This window comes from Phyllostomus hastatus, unplaced genomic scaffold, assembly GCF_019186645.2.
Source record: "Phyllostomus hastatus isolate PE091 unplaced genomic scaffold, TTU_PhHast_1.1 phas_scaffold_501, whole genome shotgun sequence".
NCBI lineage: Eukaryota > Metazoa > Chordata > Mammalia > Chiroptera > Phyllostomidae > Phyllostomus > Phyllostomus hastatus.
In genome coordinates, this window is record NW_025334033.1 from 47,324,287 (window position 1) to 47,351,907 (window position 27,621).

Below are 27,621 nucleotides of genomic sequence, written 5' to 3' on the forward strand. Positions count from 1 at the left end.
TTGCCTGGAGTCATTTGGTTAGGTTCTTCATTTTTAAAAATTGAAGTAGTACTACTGACATTTCTAGGCTACTCATAAGATGGGCAAAGGAAATCAGTGAACTGTTCAGTAACGTGTTGTTGTGTCCTGGACCTCTCATGCCGTTTCCCTTTATCACCACTGTTCTGTTGGCATCAGGGGACTTTGGTTCCTGTAGTCAAGGCAAGGGCAGTCCAGGCCCTCACCGGGTAGCTCAGCTGGTTCAGAGCATCGCCCTGTGACATGCCAGGGTTAGGTTTGATCCCTGGTGGGGCACGTAGAAGAATCAGCCAATGAATGCATAGGTGGGTGGCACAACAAATCGGTGTTTTGTCTTTGTCTAAAACCAATACATAAGAATTTGAAGAAGACCATTTAGAAAGCAAATTGGACAATCTGTTTTGTTTTATGCCTGACTTTAGAAGTTGTAATAAAATTGTGGTTAGAGATCTTCACATAAGGTTTTTTTGTTTTTTAGATCAATGCATGTAAATATTTTAAAAGGGGTTCATGTGCTTTTTCTTGTCCTGAGGCATAGATGTGACAATACCTGTTTAGGGGAAAATGAGTGAAAGCTGCTTAGGGTTCTCTATCCATCTTTATTTCAAGTCTTACAGCTTACTCTCTGTGGATAATGAGCTATTTCTTAACAGGAATCTCAGAGGCTAGATTGTTTTAGTCCTCTGAGGGCTAGGCTAACATATTTGGTAACTGAGTATCAACATTCACTGAGTCTTTAAAACTACTTACTGTGTACCACCCTTTTCATGGAGGAAATTCAGGGCCAAAGAGAAGAGCAAGTAAATAATGGCCTGGTATTGGAGCCCAGAAAGTCTAAATTGCAGCATTCCAAAACCACACTTTAGTGTTGACGGTGCCCCAGCCCTACAGGGATTTTGAGGAAAGCACTAGAAAGATGGCTTTTGGTTTCCCCAAAGAGTCAATAGTGGTAGTTGCTCCTTAGATTTGAAAGCTCTAAGGTATATGGGCGTGAAGGCCACTTGCCTCTGTATTGAAAACAAATTTGGGCCATAAAGTTGTGAAGGTGATTCTGGGGAGAGTATGTGGTATGCTTGAACTTTGAGGGCACTGACTTGAAATGGCAGAAGCTCTTTTTTCTTGATGTTCTGAAGGCTGTGTGAGTCAGCCATGCAGTTGCTGTCAAATGGGGAGGTTATTTTTTACCCCCACGAGCTTTTAAAATCGGTAACTAGGTATGGTGTATGTATTTTGACGTTTCACCCCTTTTTTTCCCTGCCCCTCTACTCCAAAATAGGTAAGTACAAGTGGATTGCTGTTGTGTTGGGTTGGCTAAAACTATTCCTTTTTCTGTATAATAAAAGACATTTTTCATTTTCACAAAAAACTTTATTGATTTGGATACTTGATGTATGCTGGCTGTCTTCCCTGTGGTATAACATTGATTGTCCTCAATTAACATCTCAATATGATCGTATCACCTTCAACTGGTCTACCTGACTGGAGCTTCGTCCAGTGGGAAAATGTCTAGCGTGAAACTTTGCAAACCACTTTTGACACATTTGATCATGATTGACACAGCACCCTCTCCATTCACTGCACAAATCTTGTTTGGGATTTCAGTTGTTACCTTCCTTGAAATATAACATGCTGAAATTGTTGCGTATTTTCTTCCATTTCCAATATTACAATGGCTACATAAACAGTTTGGTTTTTTTAAAAATGCACACTGATAGAGCTGTTACAATGTAATACAACAAAACTTTCAAATAAAGTTAAGTGCTACTATAGCCATCTTAAACCACATGAGCTTGGCTAACCTGATATTAGAAATAATTTGTTACCCAGTGAGGCAATAAAGTAAGCCTTAAAACAAATGGAAGAGAAGATGGTTTGAATTGGCAAGTTGGCCCAAATTCTCAGATCGCAGACCTGAGAAAGGAGTGTGGGTGTGAGCCTAAGCAGTTTGAGGACCCGTCTTTGACAGGGTGTAGTGCAACTTTTGTGTTATAAATATTCATCTAGTATTTGGGTAACATCTTTTTTGTCTGCAATGTATTTTAAAGTATAGTTAGTATACAATATAACTTTAGTTTCAGGTGTACAATATAGCAATTTGACATTTATATGCTTTACAATGTGGTGGTGCTCCCCTATATACCTTAAAACATGAGCACAGTAAGTCTAACGATGTCTCCTTGTGGACTCAACCATAATATTTCCATGTTTTTTCACCGAGGGTAATATATCTCAAGTCTAGCTTTCCCTTCCTCTAAAAGCTAAACTTGTTCTTCTATTTTGTTGTACTTAACCAAGTTTCCTAGCAAATGGTGTCTGTTAGATATCAGAATATTTAAATCGCTAGGTCAGTGTATAATATGTAAAAAAATAAGTGGCAGACCTTTCAGTGGCCCAAATTAGTGATTCTTCAGTTTGCTTCGGTATTGGGAATATTAGTAGTCTTGAACATTTGCCAGACATCCTGAAATTGTCATAGTTTCAGTTGTATCTAATCATTAAATGATAACAGAAATCACAAGTAGTTAGGCGTGGTAAGCAGTTTTCCAGTGTTCTTTCATCTTTGGCCTAGCGCTTGTTTGCACATGAGCAATATACAAACAAACATAATTTCATGGGAGAAAACTTGAATTTTAAGAATTCTAATTTGAGTATTTGAATTGAGAAACCACTCTTTGACAGTAGCTTCAACTCTGGATTTTGAGGGAGCATAATGTGGAAACCACTGATAACTAATGAACTGATGGGATAAGACTATATTAGATTAGCAAAACAATTCTGTTGATTTTTATATTTCTTGGTGCCTGGCTCTTGTTAAAGTGTTTCCCCTCTACTTCTGGGATTATATGCTTTTATTTCATTATGGCTGAGTGAGTTTGCCTTGTCTAATTGCTCTTGCATATATATTATCACATTGTTTTTGTATACTTGGTGGTGTGCTCATATTCTCAGGAGCTTTAATCCCAGTAGTGATGTCAAAAGGGAGGGAACGGTATCTGAATTTTTAAGGTTACTAGAAAAGACTTCTGAAGTCTACTAAATCTACAGCTTTCTGAGCCTAAAAAAACGAACTTGGAACAGGATTTGAATATTTGATTTTTAGGAAAGCATTTTTAACTAGTTTAGAAATCGAGCACCTTTTTATATGCCTGTTGGGCACTGTTCTAGAGATGCAGGGACAAAAGGCAGTTTGGTTCCTTTCATGGGGGTGTCATTGAACAAGTTTTTTTGTTTTTTTTTTTAAAACAAGTATCAAATCCTGAGCTGGAGGTAGGTGAGGCTTTTAGGGTGATGTCCCCCACCCTCTGTCCTCCAGGCAAAGCTCTTGATGGTCTTGAGACTTTCTGTGGGAAATGTTGGAGAAAGACTCAGACACTGCTGGTACGCTCATCATGCCGCTTTCTCCCTGCAGCTCGCCGTACCGGCTTTCCAAATCACCTGACCTGAGTCCAGGCCACCCGGGCAAGGGTAGGCTGTGGAAGAGCAGCACTCCTCTTTTGGAGTGCTACCATTTCCCAGAGCGGCTGGAGTGGTTTCTTCGGTTGCAGCAACTGTGTAGATCATTTTTGTTTTATCTGTGAAGTTGAAAAAGGGTTATAGGTGGGGAAGAATGAGAATCGTTAATACAAAGCTTATTCAATTTGAAAGGTAAAAGAATACCACCTTACCCCTAAGGTGGGCTCTGTTTTTTCTCATCTCTCTACCATCTCTCCTCTCATGATGTAACTCAGAGGAAAGATGTGCTTTCCCTCAATCTCCCTACTAGTAGTAGTAGTCATGAAGGTCTAGTGCGCAGGACATTGACTCTTCAGGACTCCAGCCCTGACTTCCTGTATGTGCAGTGCAGTAGGGAGTTGCATTTAGCGAGGTGGTTGACTGCATTTGGGGAACAAGGAGGGGTCATGGTGGAAGGAACCTTAGGGAAGTCTTCCAAGGTGTTTCCATGCCCTCCACTACCCCATTTTATTGTTTGGTCTGCTTTTCCTGGCTGTGTGTATGTGGCAGGGAGCTGTGAAGACAGGAGTCAGGGTCTACCTTTCCTGGTCTCCCAACTCTAGAAAGGTACAGGAGTCAAAATCACAAACCCTTGACAGGTTCTTCATCCTGAGCTGTTGCTTGGGCCCTTAGTCCACAAAGTGGAAATCTTGTCCACTCTCGCTTTTTAATTTTTTGTTAAAGAGGGTGGAGACTTCTATGGGCCATGGACTTCTTGAGTTGCTTTTAAATAAGCATCAGACTAGGTTTTCTACAATTCTGCTGTCGTTTTGAACCAACATCTACAAAATTATTCTGAGGTGTGTGCAGCTATTTATTGGTTTCTTTTTGGCTGCTTGATAACCAAGGTTAAATTTTCATTGTAAATTGGCATTTGCCTACTACAAGATAATTAATTTCACCAGGGGAAGTTGCATCTTTCTCCCAGGGTGTAAATCAGTCCCTGGTGTCTAGGAAAAAGGTCTCTAAGCAGCCCTCAGTTAAGTTCGTGGGAATAAGAGTTTAAGGATTTGAGTGATTAACAATATACTGAGACTTCCGGACAAGATGGAGGTGTGGGTAGACACACTGCCTCCTCGCACAACCAAAAGAAGGACAATTTAGAAACAAAAAACAATCAGTACTGACAGAAAATTAAACTGTATGGAAGTCCGACAACCAAGGAGTTAGACACCTTTATTCAGACCAGTAGGAGGGGCGGAGTCAGGCGGCCAGGCGGAGAGGGATCACAGCAAAGTGGTGGCTGCAGGGGTGGGCAAGGTGGCAGCGGGTGGACCCAGCAGACCCAGCAAGGAGGCAGATTGTGGAGGGGCGCAGCTCTTAAGGGGGCTGGCGGTCCGGGCGGTTCCACATATCGTGTGCAGATAAACCAGGTGGTGAAATTGGAGAGCAAGACAGACCACACAACCCAGGGTCCCAGAGCAGGGAAATAAAGCCTCAAAACACCAATTGAAAACACCTGTGGGGGTTGAGGCGCAAGAAGAGACTCCCAGCCTCACAGGAAAGTTCGTTTGAGAGACCCACAGGGTCCTAGGACATACACAAGCCCACCTGCCTGGGAATCAGCACGAGAGGGGCCCAGTTTGCTTGTGAGAAGCGGGGCAAGTGACTGAAATCTGGTAGAGGGTGGAGCAAGCACCATCGTTCCCTTGGGCCCCACCCCCCCATATAGCGTCACAACTCAGAGACTGGGTTGCCCCGCCCTGGTGAACACCTACAGCTCCACCCCTCACCACGCAACAGGCGCATCAAGACAAAAAAAATGGCTCAAACGAAAGAATAGATCAAAGCACCAGAAAAAATACAACTAAGCGACCAAGAGATATCCAACCTATCAGATGCACAGTTCAAAACACTGGTAATCAGGATGCTTACAGAATTGGTTGAATTTGGTCACAAATTAGATGAACAAATGAAGGGAAATAAAGGAAAATGTACAGGGAACCAATAGTGATGGGAAGGAAACTGGGACTCGAATCAATGGAGTGCACCAGAAGGAAGAAAGAAACATCCAATCAGAAAAGAATGAAGAAATAATTCAAAAAAATGAGAGGCTTAGGAACCTCCAGGACATCTTTAAACGTTCCAATATCTGAATTATAGGAGTACCAGAATGAGAAGAGGAAGAGCAACAAGTGGAAAAGTTTTTTGAACAAATAATAAAGGAGAACTTCCCCATTCTGGCAAAGGAAATAGACTTCCAGGAAGTCCAGGAAGCTCAGAGAGTCCCAAAGAAGTTGGACCCAAGGAGGAACACACCAAGGCACATCATAATTACATTACCCAAGATTAAAATGAAGGAGAAAATCTTAAAAGCAGCAAGACAAAAGGAGAGAGTTACCTACAAAGGAGTTCCCATCAGACTGTCAGCTGATTTCTCAAAAAAGACCTTGCAGGCAAGAAGGGGCTGGAAAGAGGTATTCCAAGTCATGAAAGGCAAGGACCTACATCCCAGATTGCTCTATCCAGCAAAGTTTTCATTTAGAATGGAAGGGCAGATAAAGTGCTTCTCAGATAAGGTCAAGTTAAAGGAATTCATCATCACCAAGCCCCTATTATACAAAATGTTAAAGGGACTTTCTAAGAAAAAGAAGATAAAAGACTATACAGTAAAATGACAGCAGACTCACAATCATTAACAACCACACCTCAAACAAAAACAAAAGTAAACTAAGCAAACAACTAGAACAGGAACAAACCACAGAAATGGAAATCCCATGGAGAGTTAGCAACAGGGGAGTGGGAGGAGGAGAGAGGGGGAAAAGGCACAAAGAATAAGTAGCATAGATGATAGGTAGAAATAGACAGGGGGAGGGTAAGAATTGTATGGGAAATGTAGAAGCTAAAGAACTTACAGGTATGACACATGGACATGAACTAAAGCGGGGGAATGTGGGTGGGAGAGGGTGTGCAGAGTGGAGGGGAGTGAAGGGGAAAATGGGACAGCTGTAATAGCATAATCAATAAAATATATTTAAAAAATAAAAACATATATACTGATGTTTGGAATATAAAATACTGAAATAATATTTCCAATAAGGTTGTTTACTGGTTTGGGGGGAAAAATGGTTAAAGTCCACTTTGAGGAAGGGACTCTGGGCTTTCTTGAGTTTTAATTATATTTCGAAGAGAATGAAATGATCTGAACCTCAGAAAATAGGTGCTAATTGGCTAGGAAGTTAGTAATCTAGTAGTAATCAGATTAAGGTATAAATCCGATCAAACTAGATTATTGTGATAGCTACTGTTCAATACACTTAAGTTACCGTGTAACAAGAATTAGAATTCTGTTTTTGGATGCAGGGCTATGGGGCTGCATCGCTTGAATGTTCTCCCTCGTGTGGGGGTGCCCGTGGTGCTCGGGCTCTCACCTGGTTCCCAGAAACACGAGAACCTGATCCTGAAGTACAGACTCCTGAACTCTGGCGAAAAGGGCCCTTTCACACAACTAATATCTCACCGCTATCTAATGGCCAAGAAAGTTCTGTCCTGCATTCTCCTCCTGAGCGCTATTTACGGTCTCCTCAGTTTAAGCAGCCCACATTCCTCAGTCTCATGAGGCCAGCTCCATCCAAAACAGAATGCAGTGAATGACGTAGCCTCGGCTCTTTGAGATCCCTTTGTGCTTCCTGATGCTTTCTGTTTCCTACTGACTTGATAAGAATGATAGCCCCATCCAAAAGGTCCTAGCCAGAAACTGGATTGCCTCCAATATGAGAGCAGATCTGCAAGGGGAATAATTCGGTACTCACCCTTGGAAGGTTTGATTTTCTCGTAGCACCGGAAGAGGGCAATGAGGAGAAGCCCTTCTCCAGTCTGGCAGATCATGTAGAGGAGAGGGAAGAAGAAAAGTGGTCCAATGACTTCCGGGGGGAAGGTCACATTGAGGATGGCAGCGCAGAGTTGCACATTTTGGCATCCAGTCTCCATGCTGACAGTGCGGCTGCATCTGTAGGTTAAAACAAACCAACCCCATAGGCCCTCACAAAAGAGGCATGAGTTGCAAACTCACTTCCTTATCTCTTCCTTCCCAGTTACTTTAAGACCCACTGAACACCCCAAGACAGGCAGACGATAGTGTGCCAGGGTACGGGGTGCATGGGGTTTCAAGAAAAGCAAAGTTGACCTGTCTCAAAATCACTAATCCAGGCTTGTGGAAGATGGTGCCTGGTTGGTTCATGTCGGGAGTTTTTATGAGGTCATTTTTTATTGTCTTGGAAATCTGCAATTTGTGCACTTTTGTAGGGTTAGCAAATTAAAATATGGAGCCATGTCCAGCTGGTGAAGGATGGAAGCAACGTGTTGAGTCAGTGCCCCTCACTGGCCGGTTACACTGGGCGCACAGACAGGACAATGGCAGCTTCAACGTCCAGTGGAAGATGGAAACACCTGGGGGCCTTGCTCTGCCCCCAGGGTTCTGGCTTGGATACCTTGAACTCCAGAACATGTGATGACTGGAAAAATAAAAAAAACTAGATTCAAAGATTTATTTGTCTTTGGAATACAATCTCTTGGTTTTGCTGTCCATTTTATGGATTAAGGAATGGGATGTTCACAATTAATGAAAATACACTGAATTCATTGAATTGTGATCAGTGTATTAAAATAGCTGTTACTCACTAGCACCCTGAGTGCTCTCTGGGCGCGCTGTGGGGAAGGCTGCTGCGAAGGTTTGGGTGCTTGGTGCCGGGGGCGCCGTGACCTGTACGAATCACTGCGACTTTGTGAAAGTCCACATCGAGTGGTCATGGAAGCCTTTCGACTCTACTTAATTGCCATGTGGTACACCCTGTGGTAATTTGTTCTTTGTTAGCATGTTTTCAGAATGGATGTTTTTTATTTAAAATTTTTTTTTTAATTTTACCTTTCACTTCCAGTTGACATTCAGTATTATTTTACATTAGTCTCAGGTGTAGCAGCATAGTGGTTAGACAATTATGTGATTTATGCAGTGACCCCCTGGCACCATAATTATTACAATATTATTGACTGTATTCCCTATGTTCTGCTTTATGTCCCTGAGACTATTCTGTAACTTCCAATTTGTACTTCTTAATCCCTTCACCTTTTTCACCCAGCCCCCCAACCCCTTCCTATCTCGCAACCTTCAATTCACTCTCTTTATGGATAATTATTTTTAAGCTATATATATTTTTAAAGATTTTATTTATTTAATTTTAGAGAGGGAAGGGAGGTAGAAAGAGAGAGAGAGAAACATCAATATGCGGTTGCTGGGGGCCGTGGACCGCAACCCAGGCATGTGCCCTGACTGGGAGTTGAACCTGCGACACTTTGGTTTGCAGCCTGTGCTCAATCCACTGAGCTACGCCAGCCAGGTATTTTTAAGCTATATTTTTAAAACACTTTTTTGTTTTTGTTGGGGGGAAGGCACTAGGGTGCTACTAATGTGTAGCCTCCTGCATAAGCATTCGCCTGCGCTTGAGGAGAGCACAGGTTCCTGGAATGTTCTCCTCTCTGTGGACGGGGCCTGATGTTCCCATACCGGGCTTGCCAAGCCATCTGTTCCCCGAAAGCAGCAGCTGTTTGCAGTTGGATTAGACGACAGCTGAGGTCCCAGCCACTGCAGCTCTGAGTGCCCCTTAGCAGAGCTGTCACTTGATGGTGTCCTTGTCCAGGCAAAAAAAGGAGGGAGATTGGAGAGGGAGAATATGATCAACCCTTGTCATGATGCCATGGAGATACCCTGGTGCCATTAGCTACCAGGAGTTTGGGCAGGAGTTGGGACCTGGGCTCTGGAGGGAGCACTTTGCCATGAGTTGTTGGTTTCTGGGTGATTAGAAAAGTGCCATTGTTCTCTGGATTAATGTTCTCGATGCATTTGGACATATTGCTAGGAAAATGCCTTCCCCCAGGCCTCAGATCTCCTCCTCCTTTTCCTGAGAGACCAAGACAAAGGTGCAGCCCATGGAACAGTGAGACCTAGAGGAATACTTACTGTCCGTTGAGGCGGAAGAGAGTGGAGAGAAGGAAGCCCAGCAGGAAGCCGATGAGGGGCATCAGGGAGGAGGTGGCCCACAAGTGGGGCGTCATGACAAACAGGATGCTCCTGCCCACATTGATGACAGAGAGCGCTGTGATGGCCACACTGAGCAAAAGCACGATGATCATTCCTGCCTGGGAAGGAGGACAAGGAGCAGAGGCAGTTAGCAGGGCAGTGGGGATGGGGAGGGGCCGAGGGGGCTGGTAAAAGCATGTGGGCATGGGAGGTGGGAAACATTTTAATTAAAAAAAAATGGTATTTGAAGTGGAAGTGACTACAAAAGACCTTTGTTTTCCATCTGTTGGAATTCTTGTCGGTAGTTAGGAAGCTTCCTGGAGGACAGAGACCTGATTAACACTTGGTACTAAAGACTAAGCCAAGTACAGTGTCAGCTTGACATCTCTGGAGAGCGGATTTTCAGATACGTGCTGTGAGCATGCAGGAACGAGACTATTCAGCCCCCCCTGCAAAGTGGTTGTAAATGCAAAGTTCTCTTGCAAAGACATCAACTCTAGAGCTTGTATACACAATCCAGCAATACTGCCCTTGCTCCAGATGTTTTGGAACTTACTCGATGTTGTTACTAGACCCTGTCATCCTTGTCTCAAGTAGGACTTCCATTATGGAAGGGACCTCATACATTTTAGGATGAATTTGACTTCTGGAAATTGCCAAGAGTCATTTGAAGTGAAGCTGGTAAACATACAAGTTGGGTGATCAAGTCAGGTAATGTGGTTTTAGATCCCAAATGATGTATGACTGTAAGGAGGCGAGTCTACTTTCTTGAGTGACCTGCAAATTGGATATGAAGGAAGTTCCCAGAAAGAGCTTCAGGGATATCTTGGGTCATGATGGCATCATCAAAAACAATACAGGTGTCCACCCTGTCCCAGGGGAGTTCTGTGGAAGCAACATTTATTGCTTTTAATAATAATTACAATTAAATTCATGTTAATATTTAATATGAAAGCCATCCTTTGTTTTAAAAATTCTAGTTGCTTCTTACCACTTTAATTTTCAAGGTAGATTTATAATATGCACTTTGGAGAATGTCACAGCCCAAACTGATAAATTATATGCATAAATTGAAGGCTCTTTGTCTCACTCATCTTTTAGGTAAAGATATATCAAACTCTTTTTTGAGCTTACCATGTTAGCTTGCAATGATTCTAGGTGTTGGTTCAGTTTTCAGTTCATTCACAGATGCAGCATTTGATACCCCTCGTGCCATTTAAAAAAAATTGTGGTAAAATATAACACAAAAGTTGCCATTTAAATGATTTTTTAGTGCACAATTCAGTGGCACTAATTACATCCACAAAGTTGTCCTGGTGACGTTTTAGCCTTTATTTTGCTCAGATTTTAGCTGCATAGTTTTGCATCTCTGTGTTTTGAATCCATGTTTAACAGCCAGCCGGGGGCCATATAAAACGTTGCCTGCCCCCCTTGTTCCCATCCCACAGCAGGAAGGAGTTTCGCAGGTCTCTTCAATAACCACGGGCCTCAAGTTTTACTGCAAGACTCGAAACTGATGCGGTGTTCAGTTTGCTCAGTCTGTTCCTGCATTTTGAGTTGATTTCTCCTTTTCGATTTTTTGCTGCCTTCCGACGAAGGACCAAAGAGTATCTGGCCCCCTCAAAAGAGTGGGATGGAAAATGGAGGGGGCACTAGGCTACAGGAGTTGTCTGGGAACCCAGAAACCCCTTTTCTCTGGGGGCATTCACTCGCATGCCCTGGTGCCCGTCCTCCTGCTCTCGGGGGCTGCCGAGTGGTCACGAGCGCAGACTTCGCTGTGACCCGGGTGTGGAAACTGGCTCAGCTGGCCTCCTGATGTGTAAACTGGGCGGAGTCACAGCCTCTCTGAGGTGGGCGACACAGGCCCTGCCATGTAAGGACCACCCACTAAACTGTAGTGCCTGTTGCTCGTAGGCGAAGGAGAGGAAACCAACACTGCAAAGTTTCCTGCACAGTCAGGCCTGCCCTGCGTGGAAATCTCGTGTCCACGCCCTCCTGCTGAGACGAGAGGCCACAGGTAGCGGTTTCTCCATTGGTCACCGCGTTTTTCTTTGGTGCCACTGGACTTTCCTACCCTGTCAGGTGATTGAAACTGTGATGAGTGCCCATTCATGGGGAGCCAGTTCCTTCATCTTGACCCAGGACGTGACCTGGCTCAAATTATTCCCACGAAGGTGGCCTACACAGGTTGGTGAGTGGCCCAAGTAGTCACATCCTCTCATTCTGGGAGTTTTCAGACTTGCAGGGAAGCAGGAGCAGATGCAAGCGCTAAAAGACAGAGGCCTGGGAGCCGCAGGAGCCACATGTCGGCAGAAGCCATGTGGCGGAGGAGAGCCAGGTCAGCTCGCCAGCAGCTGCAGGAGGGGAAAGCATGGGTAGAGTGGTTGGGTCAGTGTAATGGCTGGACCCCGACTAAGGAGTGGTGGCCGCCTTTTGGTAAAAGTAGCTCCTGTCCATTTTGTGCTCGGGTTCACCAACCACAAAGCCTTGAATGAACCCTTGCGGGGGAAGGTAAAGTGTTACGTGAACTGCTTTTCCAAACAGGCTTCCCGAGATCCTATCTTGGCGTATCTGAATATGACCTCTCACTAGGAAATGCAACTGGTCGAACAGTTTGAGAAGATACCTTGTGCCAGAGACTGTTTTAGGAGTTGGATTATTTTGAGATGAAAATCTCTAGGAGGGTTAAGTATGCAAAGAGGCTGGGGTGATCTTTGGCCCATTTTTCAGCTTGAAACTCACTGTATTTTATGGAGCAGGGAAATGAAGGATGAACCTAGACCTCCAAGAGCCATGAAAGCAAGGAAGCCTCAGCCTCGGCCTCATGACCACACGCTTGTCTCTGTATCCTCAGGGGTGGTTTCTGTCGGGGGGTATTAGATAGATGGAGCTGCTGACCTCTGGTTGTTTAACTCTGAGGGCGCGGCCATGGTAATTTGGATCTGGATGTACACTGTCCCTGTCTTTCTAGCCCGGGCATATCGTAGCCCTTTCACGTTCTCTGGGGTGAGTTTGACTCAATTTTTACTGTGGAATTGAGCAGTGGAAGTGCAGCACAACAGGAGCAGAAGACTGACTGATCACGTTGACTCTGCCAAGTAACTTTCTTGGACCTCAGTAATTCTACCTGTTAAATGGAAATAAGGCAGGAGACTGAACTTTGTCTTGAAGGACTTTGCAGCTTTAAAATATGAGATTCTTTTTGTGTCCTTGGAATACTTTTAATTAAAGTTATTCTCAGGTAAAAAGGAAGCATATGTTCTTATATCAATTGCACTTGGGGTTCTAGTTATTTGGTTTTCTTATCTGTAAAATGGGGGAGGGTAGCCCTGGCCAGTGTGGCTTCCCTGGTTGGAATGTGGACCCGTACACCAAAGGTACATGTACTTAGGTTGTGGGTTCAAACCCCGGCCAGGGTGTGTATGGGAGGCAACTGATTGATGTTTCTCTCTCACATCGGTGTTTCTCTGTCTCTTTCTAAAATAATAAACATATAAAAAAATAAAATGGGGGAGGGTAGAGTTGCATTGACTCATCAAGTTACTTCACATTTTCATATTCTGTGATTTTTTTTAATCCTCACTGGAGGACTCTTTTTTATTGCTTTTAGAGAGAGAAAGGCAGAGAGGAAAGAGAGAAACATCGATGTGAGAGAGAAGCATGTACTGGTTGCCTCCCGTACGTGCCCACACTGGGGATTGGACCCACAACGAGGGTATGAGCCCCGGTGGGGGATCAAAGCCCCAGCCTTTCAGATAGGAGATGACGCTCCAATCAGCCGAGCTGCACTGGCCAGGGCTGTTTGTGATTTTTTCTTTATTCCTACACCCCACACACTATCTTGAATAAATGAAATGGTGGACAATCGCATTTCTGGATTTCCCCCCAACTGTTAATGTGTGGGAGAGGCAGAACTTGTTCTTTTATTCCTTTATTTATTCTCATGCACTAGGGGCCCTGTTATAGGTACTGGGATTGGGTGTTAACATACAGCCTTAGGATCTTTCTTCGCGAGGAACTCGAGGTGAGTGGGGAATAAAACCAAACAGGTGTTTATAATACAGTGTGGTAAGTGCTGCCGGCATCAGTGTTGGGTGCTGCGGGAGTAACTGGGACCAGCATCCTAGCCAGGTTTGCGAGTTAAGGAAAACTGCCTGGGGAGATGCCATCTGTGCTGAACGTGAAGGGTGAGCATGAGTGAGCCCAGTGAAAGGTGGTGGATGAGGTGGAACTTGGAGAGGGGAGTGTCCCAGGTAGGGGAAAGGGCCTGTGCAAAGAAAATAGATTGGAGAGGTCCATTGAGACCGAATCAAGAAAGGCCTGAGGACCCACATTAATGAGTTTAAACTTTATCCTGAGGGGTAGTTTGTACTTTCCACCCTCAGGTTAAAACTGGGTCAGGGAGCCAGGTTAGAAGATTATTTCAGTTGTCTAGTGAGAGAACAGTGGCCTGAACAAAGACCGTGGACACAGGATGGGGAGGGGTGGATGGATTCCGGCAAAAGCAGAAGAACTGACAATCACTGATTAGTGTGAGTGGGGAGGGAGAGGGGACGGATGTTGAGAATAACTTTCCAGTTTCTGGCTCAGGCAGTTGGGCATGCTCAACTCCAGTCATCGAGATAATCAAGGGGGAAGAGGGGAGAAGCAGGCTTGGGGAGGAGCTGATTTTAATTTAAGTCATGCCAAGTTTTAATGCCTGAAGCATATTCATGTAGAAAGACTTGACAGCCAATAAATGGACTCCAGAGTCAGGAGAGAGTTGAGGGCTGAAGAGGCTGTTTTGCAAGTCATCTCAGCTCATAGATGTTTGCTGAGATGGGCCTTGCGGCGGGAAGACTCTGGGCTCAGGGAAGCCTGGCAAGAAAAGCAGAGAGCTCGAGCTGAATGCAGAGAACTGGTACCAGGGAGACTCATAAGGGAGTCTGAAAAGAAGCACCAGAGAGGTGGTGGGAAAAGCCGGAGCACCCAGGCTCCAACCGAGGCTGAGGGCGAAGCCTCTTGAGAAGGAGCCGCTGGTCCACCATAATCTGTTGGATTTGGTGAAGAAAATGGGGCAAGTGGTCATCAGGATGCTGAGTGGATGGGAGACCAAGGAGAGAAGAGAGGGACTCCCATTACTGAGGCTCGTTGTGGAGGGCTTGGTCCCTGGGGAGAGCAGCCCTGGTGGTGGTGTGCTGGGAGAAGAAGCCATGCGAGAGGGCGTGGTTGGGGGCAGAGGTGTTTCCCAAAGTGGGGTTAAGAAGGGATTAAAAAAAAAAAAAAGCAAAGCCCCCACTGGCGTGGCTCAGTTGTTTGGAGCATCGTTCCATAAACTGAAAGGTCGCAGGTTCAATTCCTGGTCAGGGCACATATCTAGGTTTCAGGTTCATCCCCCATCCAAACACAAATGAGAGGCAACCGAATGATGTTTCTCTCCTGCTCTCTCTCCCCTCCCTCCCCCGCTCTCTAAAATCAATGAGCATGTCCTCAGGTGAGGATTAAAAAAAAGGTAAGAGAGGTGTGGCTCCATATCAAGGCTGGTTGTGAACAGCTAATACAGAGATGTTCTAGAGATGAGCAAGGTTGGGGAGACTGTGGGGGCTCAGGCACACGATCAATAAAAGGCGGTCTCTGAGAAGCGAGGGTGGAGAGAACGGAGGATGCCATCCCAAGCGGAGTAAGGCGATCAGCACAGGCAGGAGGAGGAATGGTGTCCGTGTCTTTCAACAGGTGGGAAGGGGAGCTGTGGCCACAGAATTAGGACTGTGTAAAGCTACTCTGACAGTGGTAGTGTGAAAATCCAGTAACCCTGAAAACCTGAACTGCAGCTTTTTGTCTCAAGGCCTAAGCTTCTTCTGAGCCTTGACTTCCAGATAGCATGCTCTGTAGACAGGCCCTTGGGCATAGATCCAGGGGCAGGATGGAACACACCCTCAGTGTGTCAGGAGGCAGAGTGTTCCCTAGGGCAAGTGATGAGCAGTGAGCCAGAGTACACACTGACAGGGATGGAGCTCTAAGGTCACAAAAGTTGGCAGAGAGACCATGGTTGCACTCCAAGAGTCTGTGATTCTTCCAAGGGCAAGGTGGTGGCTTGATGCTCTGCCTGTGACCACAGTGCTCCCCCAACTCTCTGGGGTCCTACTCACTGCACTCTCTTCCCATCCCACTCCTGAAATGCTGGGAATGTACATACCACCTCTTCACCTGGGCTCCACCCCTCTGGCTTCTTGGCAAGTCAGCCAGGTTTATGCTAGCTCCCCCCATTCAGGCTTGTCCCCAGGCTTACCCAAATCCTATATTTGTTCATGTTTTGGCTTAAGACTGTCCACTCCAGGAGGCCTTTCTGTGCTACCTGGCCCTCACTAACTTCCTTGCATTTTGCGAATGCTTGATTGATTGCTGTGTTGGGTCTCGTTTCTTGTGTGTTATTTCACTTTCTGCAAACTGTCCATGAATCCTCAGAAGGTGTAGGATAAAAAATCTAGTAAGTGCATAATAAAAATTTAATTATTAAACTAATGATAATACCTTATAGTTGTGTAGGGTGTTTTATTTTTTTCCCTCTTAACTTTTTGAAAGTATTCTCAGGCACATTACAATCCCATTAAGTGGCTGTCCCAATAGTAGACCTTTGTTCTCTTTTCTTTCCTTTTCTTTTCTTTCCTTTTCTTTTCTTTTCTTTTCTTTTCTTTTCTTTTCTTTTCTTTTCTTTTCTTTTCTTTCTCCTCTCTTCTCCTCTCCTCTCCTCTTCTCCCCTCCTTTGCCCTCTCCTCCTGTCCCCTTCCTTTCTCTTCCCTTTCCTTTTCCTTTTTGTAAACAAGGAAAAAAACCAACACAGAAAAAAGCCCAAACAACTTGTGTCAAGCCGTATGCTGAGATGACAGTGGCAATCTTGCTCCCCACTCAAGCCCCCAGATTCTTACCTTGATGACGTAGCGTGCATATTGTGGCCTTTTGCTGTTGAGGAAGATCCCTAAGGTGCTAGGGGTGAGAACCAGTACCATTGATAACACAATGCCTCCATAGGGTACCTTGTTCCTCAGGTTCCCCTCATAGATTCCCCTGGAGTAAACATACAGGAGGAGGGGCATCATGCCCAGGGCAAAGAAGGTGGAACAGGTGGTCATCACGATGCTGTGTGGGAGACATAGGAAGAGTGCAGAAAGAAAGCCCATTAATATGGGTGATTTTCTCGGCTGCCAGCTGTGTGCCAGAGCACTAGGCTAAGCACTTTAGATATATTGCTTCATTTTCTTTTCCTGGTAGCCTTAGGAGGTAAGCATACAATCTCCCTTTGCTAATGAGGAAGCTAAGGACTAGAAGAGTTGTGACGTGTCCGGGATCCAGGTAGTGATGGCTGGAGGCAGGATTTGTACCCAGGTCTGTCCAACTGTGTCAATCCCTGTGTGCTTCCTTATGGAAGGAGTATTCTGATTCCCTCTTTAATAGAACTCTTTTTGCTCTGAGCACTTGCTATATGCACAGCCCATTCAGAAGAAAGCCCACTGTGTGACTTCATCATTCCGACTACCTTATCCTATTGGATCACAGAGCAGCACCTGGCCCACAGTGGTGTCTGTCTTAGAGCCTCAGGGATGGCTGGACATAGTGGTCACGTTCAACTGAGATAAGGTTTAACTGTATCAAGAACATTTTCTCTCTTGGAGATTTTGAATGTGAGACCCAATGACAGAACCTGTGGTCTTTAAGAGTGGGTGGCAAGGGTGGGGTGGCCAGGCAGTGGCCACAAACATGCAAAGGAAAAGTAAACAGAGACCATGGTCAGAGGGTCTGTAAAAATAGCAGCAACAGAATGTGCTGCAAAAGTGACCAGACAACCTGGTCATCAGACCTGCTTTGTACCTCAGTACGGTTCTAGTCACCAACACTGGTATTTCTCATATTCTTCACCTTCTGGTTTATCCTTACATTTGTTAAATAAACTGAGTGTGAGTCTCAGAGCCTGAATAACACACCATCCCAGCTCTAATTTGTATCCTAGTTGTCCTATTATTTCCATTCAGAATCTAATACATGTTTGTCCCAGGACCCTGTATGGGCACATGCCTTCCAGAAAGACCAGCTGAGAGGATGAAGCTGCTGGGGAACAGTCTAGGATGTGTGGACACTGACCTTACACTATGTGGCTCTGGCTTCCATCCTAGCAGGCCCTCAGGATGATCACCACAGTGTGCATCCCTCCTCCACACGCACAGCCCTATCCTCTATCTACACGTCTCCATGGTTTCCATCAAGGTGAACTGTGGCTTCAATGAACATCAAGTGCAGCCTAGTGCAAAGGGTCCAGAGTGTAGCCATCAAGAACAGCAACAGGGGGAAGATCACAGGGATAAGACACTGTCAGAGGTGAGGAGACACCCTCAAAGAATATTGTGTGCTGAAAATGGGGAAACCTTCCCTTGTGAATACTTGAAACACTTAAGTACATACTTGAGTGTGGAAGAAAGTAAGGGAGGTTTTCGGGGATCAGAAACAAAGAAAGCAAAGTAAAGTAAGTCTTCACCTTAGAGTTGCACATACTTCACTTACTGAAATATGTGAAAAGGCAGTTTGACCATGGGCTAACTGACACAAACAAGAGTTAAGTTCCTACAGCATTGCGTTGTTATAACACAATACTGTTGGAAGAAACGTTATTTGTTATTTGAGGACCTGCTGTAGTTAGTGGATAAACTCATGTTGAAGCTACACTACATGGAGGGGTAAGAAGTATAGTGTCAGTTTGGGGAATCTGGAGGCTGAGGTGTTAACGCCTAAGACAGGGACCAGATTTGAGATTTTAGGCTTCTGAAAAGAGGAGAGTTGAAACAGAGAGATCAATAATAAAAAACAATTTGGGAAAGTAAAATATCTTATTATCTCATGGGTCAAATATGAAATAATGAAAAGAAAATATTTGGAATAGAATATACTATAATACATATTTAATTCCTGGCTGGTGTAGCTCAGTGGATTGAGCTTGGGCTGTGAACCAAAGTGTCGCAGGTTTGATTCCCAGCCAGGGTACATGCCTGGGTTGCAGGCCATGACCCCCAGCAACCGCACATTGATGTTTCTCTCTCTCTCTGTCTCCCTCCCTTCCCTCTCTAAAAATAAATAAATAAAAATCTTAAAAAAAAAGAATATACTATAATACATATTTAAAAATACACAGGGAGTGCCAGCTGGTGTGACTCAGTAGATTGCCAGCCTGCAAACCAAAGGGTCGCTGGTTCAAATCCCAGTCAGGGCAGATGCCTGGGTTGCAGGCCAGGTCCCCAGTAGGGGGCATGCGAGAGGCAGCCACACATTGATGTTTTTCTCCCTCTTTCTCCCTCCCTTCCCCTCTCTTTAAAAATAAATAAATAAAATCTTTAAAATAAAAATAAAAACACATGGGGAGATGAACTTGGATTAAGCAATGTTTCTTAGAAATGATACCTAATGCATGAATGACCACATAAAAACATAAATTTGACCTCATCAAAATTAAAAACCTGTGTGCTCCAAAGAACACTATCAAAAAAGTCTCCTACATAATGGGAGAAATTGTTTGCAAAGCATATAAGGGCTTAGTATCCAGAATATGTAAAGAACTCTTACAATTTAACTTGAAAGCCCTAAATAACAGAATTTAAAAATGGGAAAAGACTTGAATGAACATTTCTCCAAAGAAGATATACAATTGGCCAATAAACATAAAAGAGAAATAAAAGTCAAAACCATAATAAGGTACCATTGCACACCAACTGGTATGGCTGCAGTAAAATTGCTGGCTAGGTCTTGGAGAGGGTGTGGAGAGATTTTAATTTTCATATGTTGTTGATGGGGATGTGAAATGGTACAGCCAGCGTGGAAAATAGTTGCTAGCTCCTCAAAAAGTTGTCATATGACTGAGCAAGGCATATGACATATCCATTTCCCAGGCATATATCCAAGAAAAATAAACATATTTCCACACACAAAAAATGGATACTAATGTGCATAGCAGGATTGTTCATAATAGCTAAAAGTGGAAAACAATAAAAAATCCATCAGCTGACAAATGGATAAGCAAAACAAGGTGTGTCCATACAACTGAATAGTATTTGGCTGTAAAAGCAATGGGAAGTACTGCTGCATGCTGCCACATGGGTGAACTTTGAAAACATTATGGTAAGTGAAAGAGGCAGAAACATTAAAGGCCCTATATGGTGTGATTCCATTTCTTTGTGATCTGTAGAGGCAAATAGCCAATTAGAGGGTTGCCAGGGGCTGGGGTAAGGGGAGTGAGTGCTGCTGGGTATAGGGTTTCTTTCTGGGGTAACTTAAAATGTTCTGGAATTAGGTAGTGGTGATTAGCTATCCAACCTTGAGAAGATACTAAAAACTACTGAATTATGCACTTTGCAAGGGTAAATTTTACGATGGTATGTGAATTATATCTCAAAAAATAAATTAATTTTAAAAAGCTGGGGAGCATCTAAATTAATTCTTAGAGAAAAATTGATAGATTTAATGTTGGGAACCGCCCTGCCTGGTATCAGAAGCTGTAACCCCCTCCTAGGCTAAGGCTAAGGCTAAGGCTAATGCTAAGGCTAAGGCTAAGGCTAAGGCTAAGGCTAAGGGAAAGCCCTTGGAACCATAAGCCAGGAAGGAGACAAGCTTATCTCCCTGACAGGAGCGCTGCTTCTGCTCCTTCATACCTCACCCTGCCTGGACCCCAATGCTTGGTCCGTTAGCCAATGACGGGTAAGATTCCCCAAGGGGGGAACGATCTAAGACAGGCATGATCATGTGGGAGGCCCCCAAAAGAAGGACTCTGGGGGCTACGGCAAAAGAGGGTGATGGACTCTTGCCCTTTGGCTTTGACAAAGCCCGAGTCCTCCTGATTTGCAAGAAAATCTCTTAATCTCTTGGCTGCCTTACTTTCCTTGCTCCACCAAAGCCTGAAACAATGACAGGGTAGTGCCACCCTGTGCTGGAAAGGGCGGATTCCCCGGGTGATCAGGCCTAAGAAAGAACATGTAAATTCCTGTGAAACCTTCTTTGTTTAGAATGCTCTCAGTTGAATGAGAAGGGTCCAAGGAGGAAGTTAGTTTGTTCCTTATTAGAGTCTTACAGCTCTTTGACCCTGACTCAAAATAGACCCTTAGAGTTCCTTGTTACCTATCCTTTGATCCTTATTTTCTTGCAATGAGTAATATGCTTTACCTGAATTCTTATGCCAAACGAACCCAATAAAAGCTGGTTTGGATGGTAAATCGGTGCGCTCCCCACTAGAGGGGGTGGCCATTCCGTTCCTACTTCTCCACAGAAACTGGTCTGTCTCTGTGCATGTTTTTTCTTGTGTTTTGATGAGCCATCGCAGTGTTCCATGATCACTGCTGGCCGGTGACCCACGCATCAACTTAAATGTTTATATAGGAAAATCAGAAAAACAAAAATCAATGAGCTAAGCATGCATTTCATTTCAGAAACAAAGTAAACCCAATGAAATTCGAAGAAAGAAAATATTAAAGATGAAAAAATAAACTTTAAAAATTATATAAATTGAGAGGACCAATTAAACAAAAAGCAGGGTTTTTTTTTGTTTTGTTTTTTGTTTTTTTTGCAAAGACCAATAAATAGACACTGCTGGCAAGACTAATCAGAGAAAAGGAGGGAAGGCACAATTGAAGATATTAGGAATGAAAATGGGAACATAATTCCATATACAATTTTATACTTTTATTTTTTAATTTAGATTGAATGGACAATTTCCTGGGAAATATAATCTACAAAAACAAATTCAAAATATAGCCAAAAATCTGATCAACTTAGAACCATAAGGACATTTAACAAGATTTCTGAGATTTATCATCCCAGCCCCGCATGGCTTTATAGCAGAGCTCTGCTAGATGTTCGAGGTGTAGATGGTCCCGATATTATACAGACAATATGAAAGGGAGAGCACACCCCCTTTTGTATACAAATAACATGATTTTAGAACCAAAGCTGGAGGAGAACAGTATGAGAAGGGGAAATTAGTAGCCATTCTCACTTATGAACATAGAGGCAAAAAATAATATAGAAAATATTAGCAAATGAATCTAGCAATATCTTTACAAAATAATACAGAGGACAAAATGGGTTAATCCCAGCAACATAAGAATGGTTTAACGCTAGATAATCTACTGATATATATCCCTATTATTGAGTTAAAAATGTTATGAGCATTTTATGGGCAGAAAAGTGTCATTCAACAAAGTTCAATGCACACGCATGCATGATAAAAATTAGCACACTAGTAACAGAATGAAAATTCCAGAGTAAAAAATCTATAGGAGACAGTAAACTTAATGGTGAAAAATTAGATGAATAAAGCTAGGATGCCATTTATTATCAATTTTGTTGTAAATTATATTACATATAGGTCATTGTTAGCACAGCAAAATGAGAAATAGAAAGGTAGAGATGAGAAAGGAAGAAACTAAATTTTCATTATATGCCAATGATAAGACTGTCCACACAGAAAGTCCAAGTGAATTTCAATTATAACTGGTAAGTAAGAGAATCCATGTGGTTCTGAATATATTAACAATATAAAAATCTATTGAGTCTTGATTAATAGGGAAAAAATTATCATATGATTTTAAAAAAAGGTACCATTTACAATAGTCACAAAACTATAAAATATTTTTTTTTTTAAGATTTTATTCATCCATTTTTTTTTAGGGAGGGAAGGGAGTGGGGCGGGGAGAGAGAGAGAGAGAGAGAGAGAGAGAGAGAGAGAGAGAGAGAGAAATCAATGTGTGGTTGCTGGGGGTTATGGCCTGCAACCCAGGAATGTACCCTGGCTGGGAATCGAACCTGGGACACTTTAGTTCCCAGCCCGTGCTCAATCCACTGAGCTACGCCAGCCAGGGAAAAATATTTAGAAATGAATCAAAAAGAGGTAAGCAAAATTTTTATGGAATGAATGACAAAACTTCATAAAAAGGTGTAAAATAAAGCCTAAGTAAAAGAAAAGCTATACATTTTCATGGATGGGAAGACTTGACATTATATAAAGATGGCCTCTAAATTTATCTATAAATTTAATGCAAATTTAACCAAAATGCCAGAAACATCTTTTGTAGACTTGAGAGCTAATCCCAAAATTCAACTGCAATAGTAAAAGGTCCAGAATAACTAGTGTAATTTTCAAGAACAAGGTAGGGGGGCTCACCTTTCAGATATCAAAGCTGATTATAAAGTTGTAATTAAGAAAGTGTGGTGTAGTGCCAGGAGAGCCACAGAGACCCATGGAAGGGAAGAGAGGTACCACACAGAAACCAGTGCATGCGTGTGAATCTGGTCTGTGGGGGTGAGGCATTACAAACGACTACAGAAAAAGTCACTCAGTGGTCCTGAGTATTTTTTCTATCATATAGAAAAGGTAAAACTAAATCACAGCATACGTAATAAGTTCTAGATCAGCTGAAGATCTCCATGTGAAAAGCATAACTTTAAAACTTTTCAAAGAAAATATAGGGGGATATCTTCATGACCTTGAAGGTAGTGGAGGACTTTTGAAAGGAACCCCCAAAACAAACTGTCAAGGAAAAATATTGGTAAATTTGGTTAAATCAAAATAAGTACTCTGTGAAATAAGACATTATTATCAAAGTGTGAAGACAAGCCCCAAACTGTCAATAGACTGTTGCAACATGGAAAAAAAACAATGCAAATGACAAATTAAGAAGAAAGAACACAACACTGGAAAAATAATAGACAAAGAACATCATTTCTAGTCGAGGACACCCCAGTGGCCAGTAAACATTTAAAAAGGCACTAGACCTCCCGTGAAATTAAATTCGCAGCCGCTGTGACCCAGGTTAGTATCACCAGATGGCACGAATGGAGAGTCTGACAGTCCCCCGTGTGGATGAAAATGGGGGGAAGCAGGACGACTGCTCTGGAGACCGTCTGCAGAAGGTGTGTGAACCGCACAACCCAGCCACCCTGCTTCTGTCATCCAGCCTCTCCCTTCCACGTGAGCGAGGGGCACGCGCACCAGGCCGGTCAAATGTGTCAGCCATGTGAATGTCTGACAACACGAGAATAGATAAATACAAGCAAACTATGCGCCAATCCTAATGCACAAAGGTGCTATTTTATTTATGTGCCTATATCTCAAAAAAAAAAAAAGCGCAAATTGTCAAATGACATGGGCACTATGATAGTGTGTATGAAATTTAAAAACGTGTCAATACTATTAACAGTGTATCTTGTTTATGAATTGGTACATCAGTAGAAATAGTATAAACTACACTATAAAGGTGCTAAATTCCGGGAGGTGCCCCCTGTGGGGTGGGAAGAGGGGGTTGAGACTGGGGAGGGGCACGTGGTGCGAGCTGTCGATCTCTTCTCAGGAGAAAGGCCACACACACAGGTGGGCTTGTTTTGATGTCCTTGAGCAGAGGAATCATGCTTACTTTGGCTTGGCACATCAGTTCTGGAATTTGCTCTGGGACTTGGTGTTCCTCGTGCCCGCCGGAGGGGGTGTGGGTGGAAGCCAGGTTGTAGGCATTCAGGGACCTCCTGCACATTCGTAAGTGCTGGGCCCTGGTCAGGGATGCCCACCACCTGACTTGCTGGACCCTGTGACTGAAGTGACCCTCAGCTCACCCTGAAGGGCTGGGATGGGAGGTGGCTTGTCCAGACTCTCGTTCCGAGGTTGGAACCCATTCCATAGTAGTAACACTGTGGATGTGGTTGCCTCTCAGGGCGCTGGGGGCCAGGAGAAAATTTGCTGTTCTACTCATTCTTCCTGCGTCAGTTCTCAGAGCACTGCGCACACCCTGCTCCTGGACCCCTGTGTGCTGTGTCTGAGGACGGGCTTTGAGTCCCGGTCCATAGAAGCAGAAGCGGAGGGAGCTGCGAGGGGACCTGTCAGGGTCTCTGTGGTGAAGTGGAAACTCTGGAAACCCAAATGGCTTCCATCTCCTCTGGGTTAGGTTTCCTTTGTCACGGTGGGTAGAGCTGTGGGAATCCTTGGGTTGTGTCCGAGTCTGTTGCTCCACAGCCAGTGGCCCTGGGGTCCCTGCTGTGAGCTGGCTCAGGGGGAGCAGATGAACTTGGACATCAAATGTATTCAAAGGGGCCCAGTTCCCTCTGTCACTCTCTGTCCCTGACAAGCTAAGCTTGCTTCCGCTCTGGGGATATTTTCTCTGGCCTGCGTCACCTGCATTTTTTGGAGCTTGTCTAAGTGGCATCCGTGAGGAAGGAGCTGCCATGCCCGGCTGCCGTTCGAGGTCCAGCTGGTGGCCCAGCCTCCCGGAATGTGCCTGGCGCCTGTGTGCGTGGCCGCCCCAGCTGCGAGGCAGCGTCACCGGGCAGAGAGAGCCCAGGCCTGGCTCCTGGCACCCTGTGCCCACAGATTCTGGGAAACCTCCGGCAAGTCCCTGGACTTCAGCTTTCTCGAGGGTCAGGTGGAATCGCTGTCGTGAAACACCCTCCTCTAAATGGGAATAGGATAGCGTTGTGCTGAGAGCAGTCCCGGGCTGGTAGCCTTTCTGTGACATCTGGCCCTCTGACATGTCCAGTGTAGCTTGCATGGTATCCTAACAACTTTTGAATAGTTGCCAATATTTAAGAATTTGGAGATTTCAGATAAACCGGGAGTTTCTACCTTCTCTGGAAAAGCAGGAAGCTGTGCTGCTGGTGGCTTCCCACCCGTCCCAGGAGAACACCCGCGGCGTCTGCCCTGAGTGGCGAGACAGGGCCATGCCCTCGAGGCTGGCGGCCGGCCTCCTGTCGTTTTGTTCATTTTTTGTGCGTGCCTGACCCTGAAGGTATTTGAGCAAAACACAGGCTTCGGAGCCCCGGATTCTGTTCCCTCACCTCTAAATGGGCCCTTACACAGCACCCCCTCACAGGATACTGTGTGAGGATGCTGGGTGGAGTGCTCGGTGCGGTGCTGGCTGGTCTTTATTGTCAGTATCATTTTCATAACTAGAATACACACAACAAATTGTCCTAGAAGAACTCAAATGGAATACACAGTCTGGTAACACGTGGTGGTTGATGACGAGATTTTCACTCTGCAGTGGGGTCTGCAAGGCTTAAGGTGCATGGGGGGTTTGTCTGAGGGCAGGGGTCCTCTGGTGGAAGGTGTTGTCCCTGCAGAGCATTGTCTCTTTTGGGTCTGGGTAGAAGGGACAGTCTCCAGGGCCCCAGGCACAGAGGCTGAGCAGGAGAGCATAAGGGGTCATAAGCCTGAGTCACTGGAGGCCTCGTGGGCAGAGGCCTCAGAAATGCAGACCTCATTAGTTAGTACCCACTGGCCAAAGAAGCTGGGACATCTGGTCACTGACCCTTCAGAACACCCCCATTGACCTTTACACTTTCCTACCCCACTCGGCTGTTTGTACAGATCCAAAAGCCCTCAGGGACCCCTTCCTGGACACCAAACTCCTGCATCCCTTCTAAACCAGAATCAAGGTATAGTCTGGGTTTCTCAGGACGCAGAGATTGCGATGAGCCTTGTCCAGGGGCCACACCGAGACCAAGGGTTTGCTTTGCAGCAAGACGGATTGAGATTAGACAGAGGGAAGAATTTCCTCACAGTGAGGTGGTTGGACATTGGATATGTTCCTGTGGGAGCCCGTACAAGTCAAGCCTCTTCTTCCCATCGACTACCTCAGTGAGGGTGAACCCTATGGGTGGAGACTCCAGAGCCGCTCAGATGGCAGGTCCTGGCAAGCCCCAAGTATCACTCTTATTTTTTTTTCATTTAAAAATCGGCCCTGGCCTCACTTGGCATCACCAGGAGGGGGTGCCTTCCTTGGTTATGTGGACTGTCTGAATCCCCTGCTTTACCTGGCATAGAAAAGAATTTCCACTGAGGACCCAACCGGAGGCACTGAGCTTGACTGAGGCTTAGATGAAGGCAGGAGCTCCTGCAGGTGAGTTTCCTCAGCCAGTGATGGGGATGCTGCTGGTCCCCATGCCCTGCCCAAGTGTGACTGAGGTAAGGCCCAGCATAACCTGGCCGGCACATGGATCTTGGATCTACACACGGAAATGTTCCCACATCTGATGGGAGGATGAGGGAAGTTAAGAGAAGACATCCCATCTGCCTGGAGAGCCAGGAGGAGGTTTGGAAATTCCTGCTTGCAATGCAAGAATTGGAGTTGCCCATTTGGTGCCAAGCCACCTTGATCTCCACGAAAGTGCCTGGAGCCAACCTGCACCCCCTTTCAGATCTCTGGCCTCAAAGTAGACAACTTGCCCCCCATTGTAGGCAGGTAAAGTTCTCCAGAGGTCCCTTTGGTTTAATTCAGTACTCCTTTAAGACAATCCTTATGTCCCACTGGGGATGCCTCTGGAAGTCGAGTGGTCTCCAGGATGTCCCTGGACCAGCTGGGTCTCTTAGGCTTGGTGTTTAAACCAAGACGTACCCCAGCTCCTGTCCCCAGCCCAGCATAAGCCCTTGACAATAATGCCTGCCACCTCCTGCCCTAGCATTTGCCTAGTCCCCACTCAGTCCCTCTTCTGTTTTTAGTCCAGATTTTCCCCTTGATTGTGACACCTCCAATGTGGTCCCTGTCCCCAAGCTGCTTCCTCCTCCTCCCCAGTCCTACCTGAGGTTCATGTCGCCTTTCACAGCCAGAGAGAAGAGGTTGGACAGGTGTCCCCCGGGGGAACAGCCACAGATCAGGATGGCCAGCGCCTCAATGTTGTTCAGCCGGAAGATCTTTCCCAGGGCAAAGGCAGTGAGGGGCATTATACCATACTGCGCCACCAGGGCGATGGCCAGCCCCTTAGGCTTCCAGAAGTGAGCCTTGATCTTGCTGAACTCCATGGTGCAGCCCAACGAGAACATCATGAGGATCAACATAAACACCAGGATGATGCTCAGCGCCAGGTCGGTGGGGCGCTTGCCGAAGTTGGGCGGCAGGGAGAAGTTGTACGGGGCAGATACATTGAGGGCCTCCATCCTCCCGCAAGGCCAAGAGACTGGCTCACCCTGGCTGCCTCCGCTGCTCAGCCCTCACCGGGCACCTTCCTCAATCACCTCCCAGGGCAGAGTTTCAGGACAAACAGAACTGGAGCGGGTCTGATATGGTCTACTCTGGCAGGCTGTCCGGGCCAGAATGCAAATAGAA

General features: G+C 45.0%; 1 protein-coding gene across 1 annotated transcript; it reads right to left on the reverse strand.

Annotated features, from left to right (window-relative positions):
• Positions 1 to 1,364: 1,364 nt before the first annotated feature.
• Positions 1,365 to 27,621, reverse strand: SLC10A1 (solute carrier family 10 member 1). Its single transcript, XM_045823074.1, has 5 exons — positions 27,097 to 27,621; positions 16,432 to 16,642; positions 9,467 to 9,645; positions 7,263 to 7,459; positions 1,365 to 3,590 (listed from the first exon to the last, which is right to left on the reverse strand). The coding sequence occupies exons 1-5, from the start codon at positions 27,450 to 27,452 to the stop codon at positions 3,406 to 3,408; spliced, it is 1,128 nt and encodes a 375-aa protein (XP_045679030.1). The 5' UTR covers positions 27,453 to 27,621; the 3' UTR covers positions 1,365 to 3,405.

What these genes read in the sequence shown, in the direction of transcription:
- SLC10A1 (XM_045823074.1), bottom strand. Translation starts at nt 27,452, where the DNA reads ATGGAGGCCCTCAATGTATCTGCCCCGTACAACTTCTCCCTGCCGCCC. An exon ending in ATGCACGCTACGTCATCAAG is followed by an intron (nt 9,646 to 16,431) that starts GTAAGAATCTGG and finishes CCTCCTTCCCAG; the next exon opens with GCAGGAATGATCATCGTGCT. An exon ending in CTCTTCCGCCTCAACGGACA is followed by an intron (nt 7,460 to 9,466) that starts GTAAGTATTCCT and finishes TTTAACCTACAG; the next exon opens with ATGCAGCCGCACTGTCAGCA.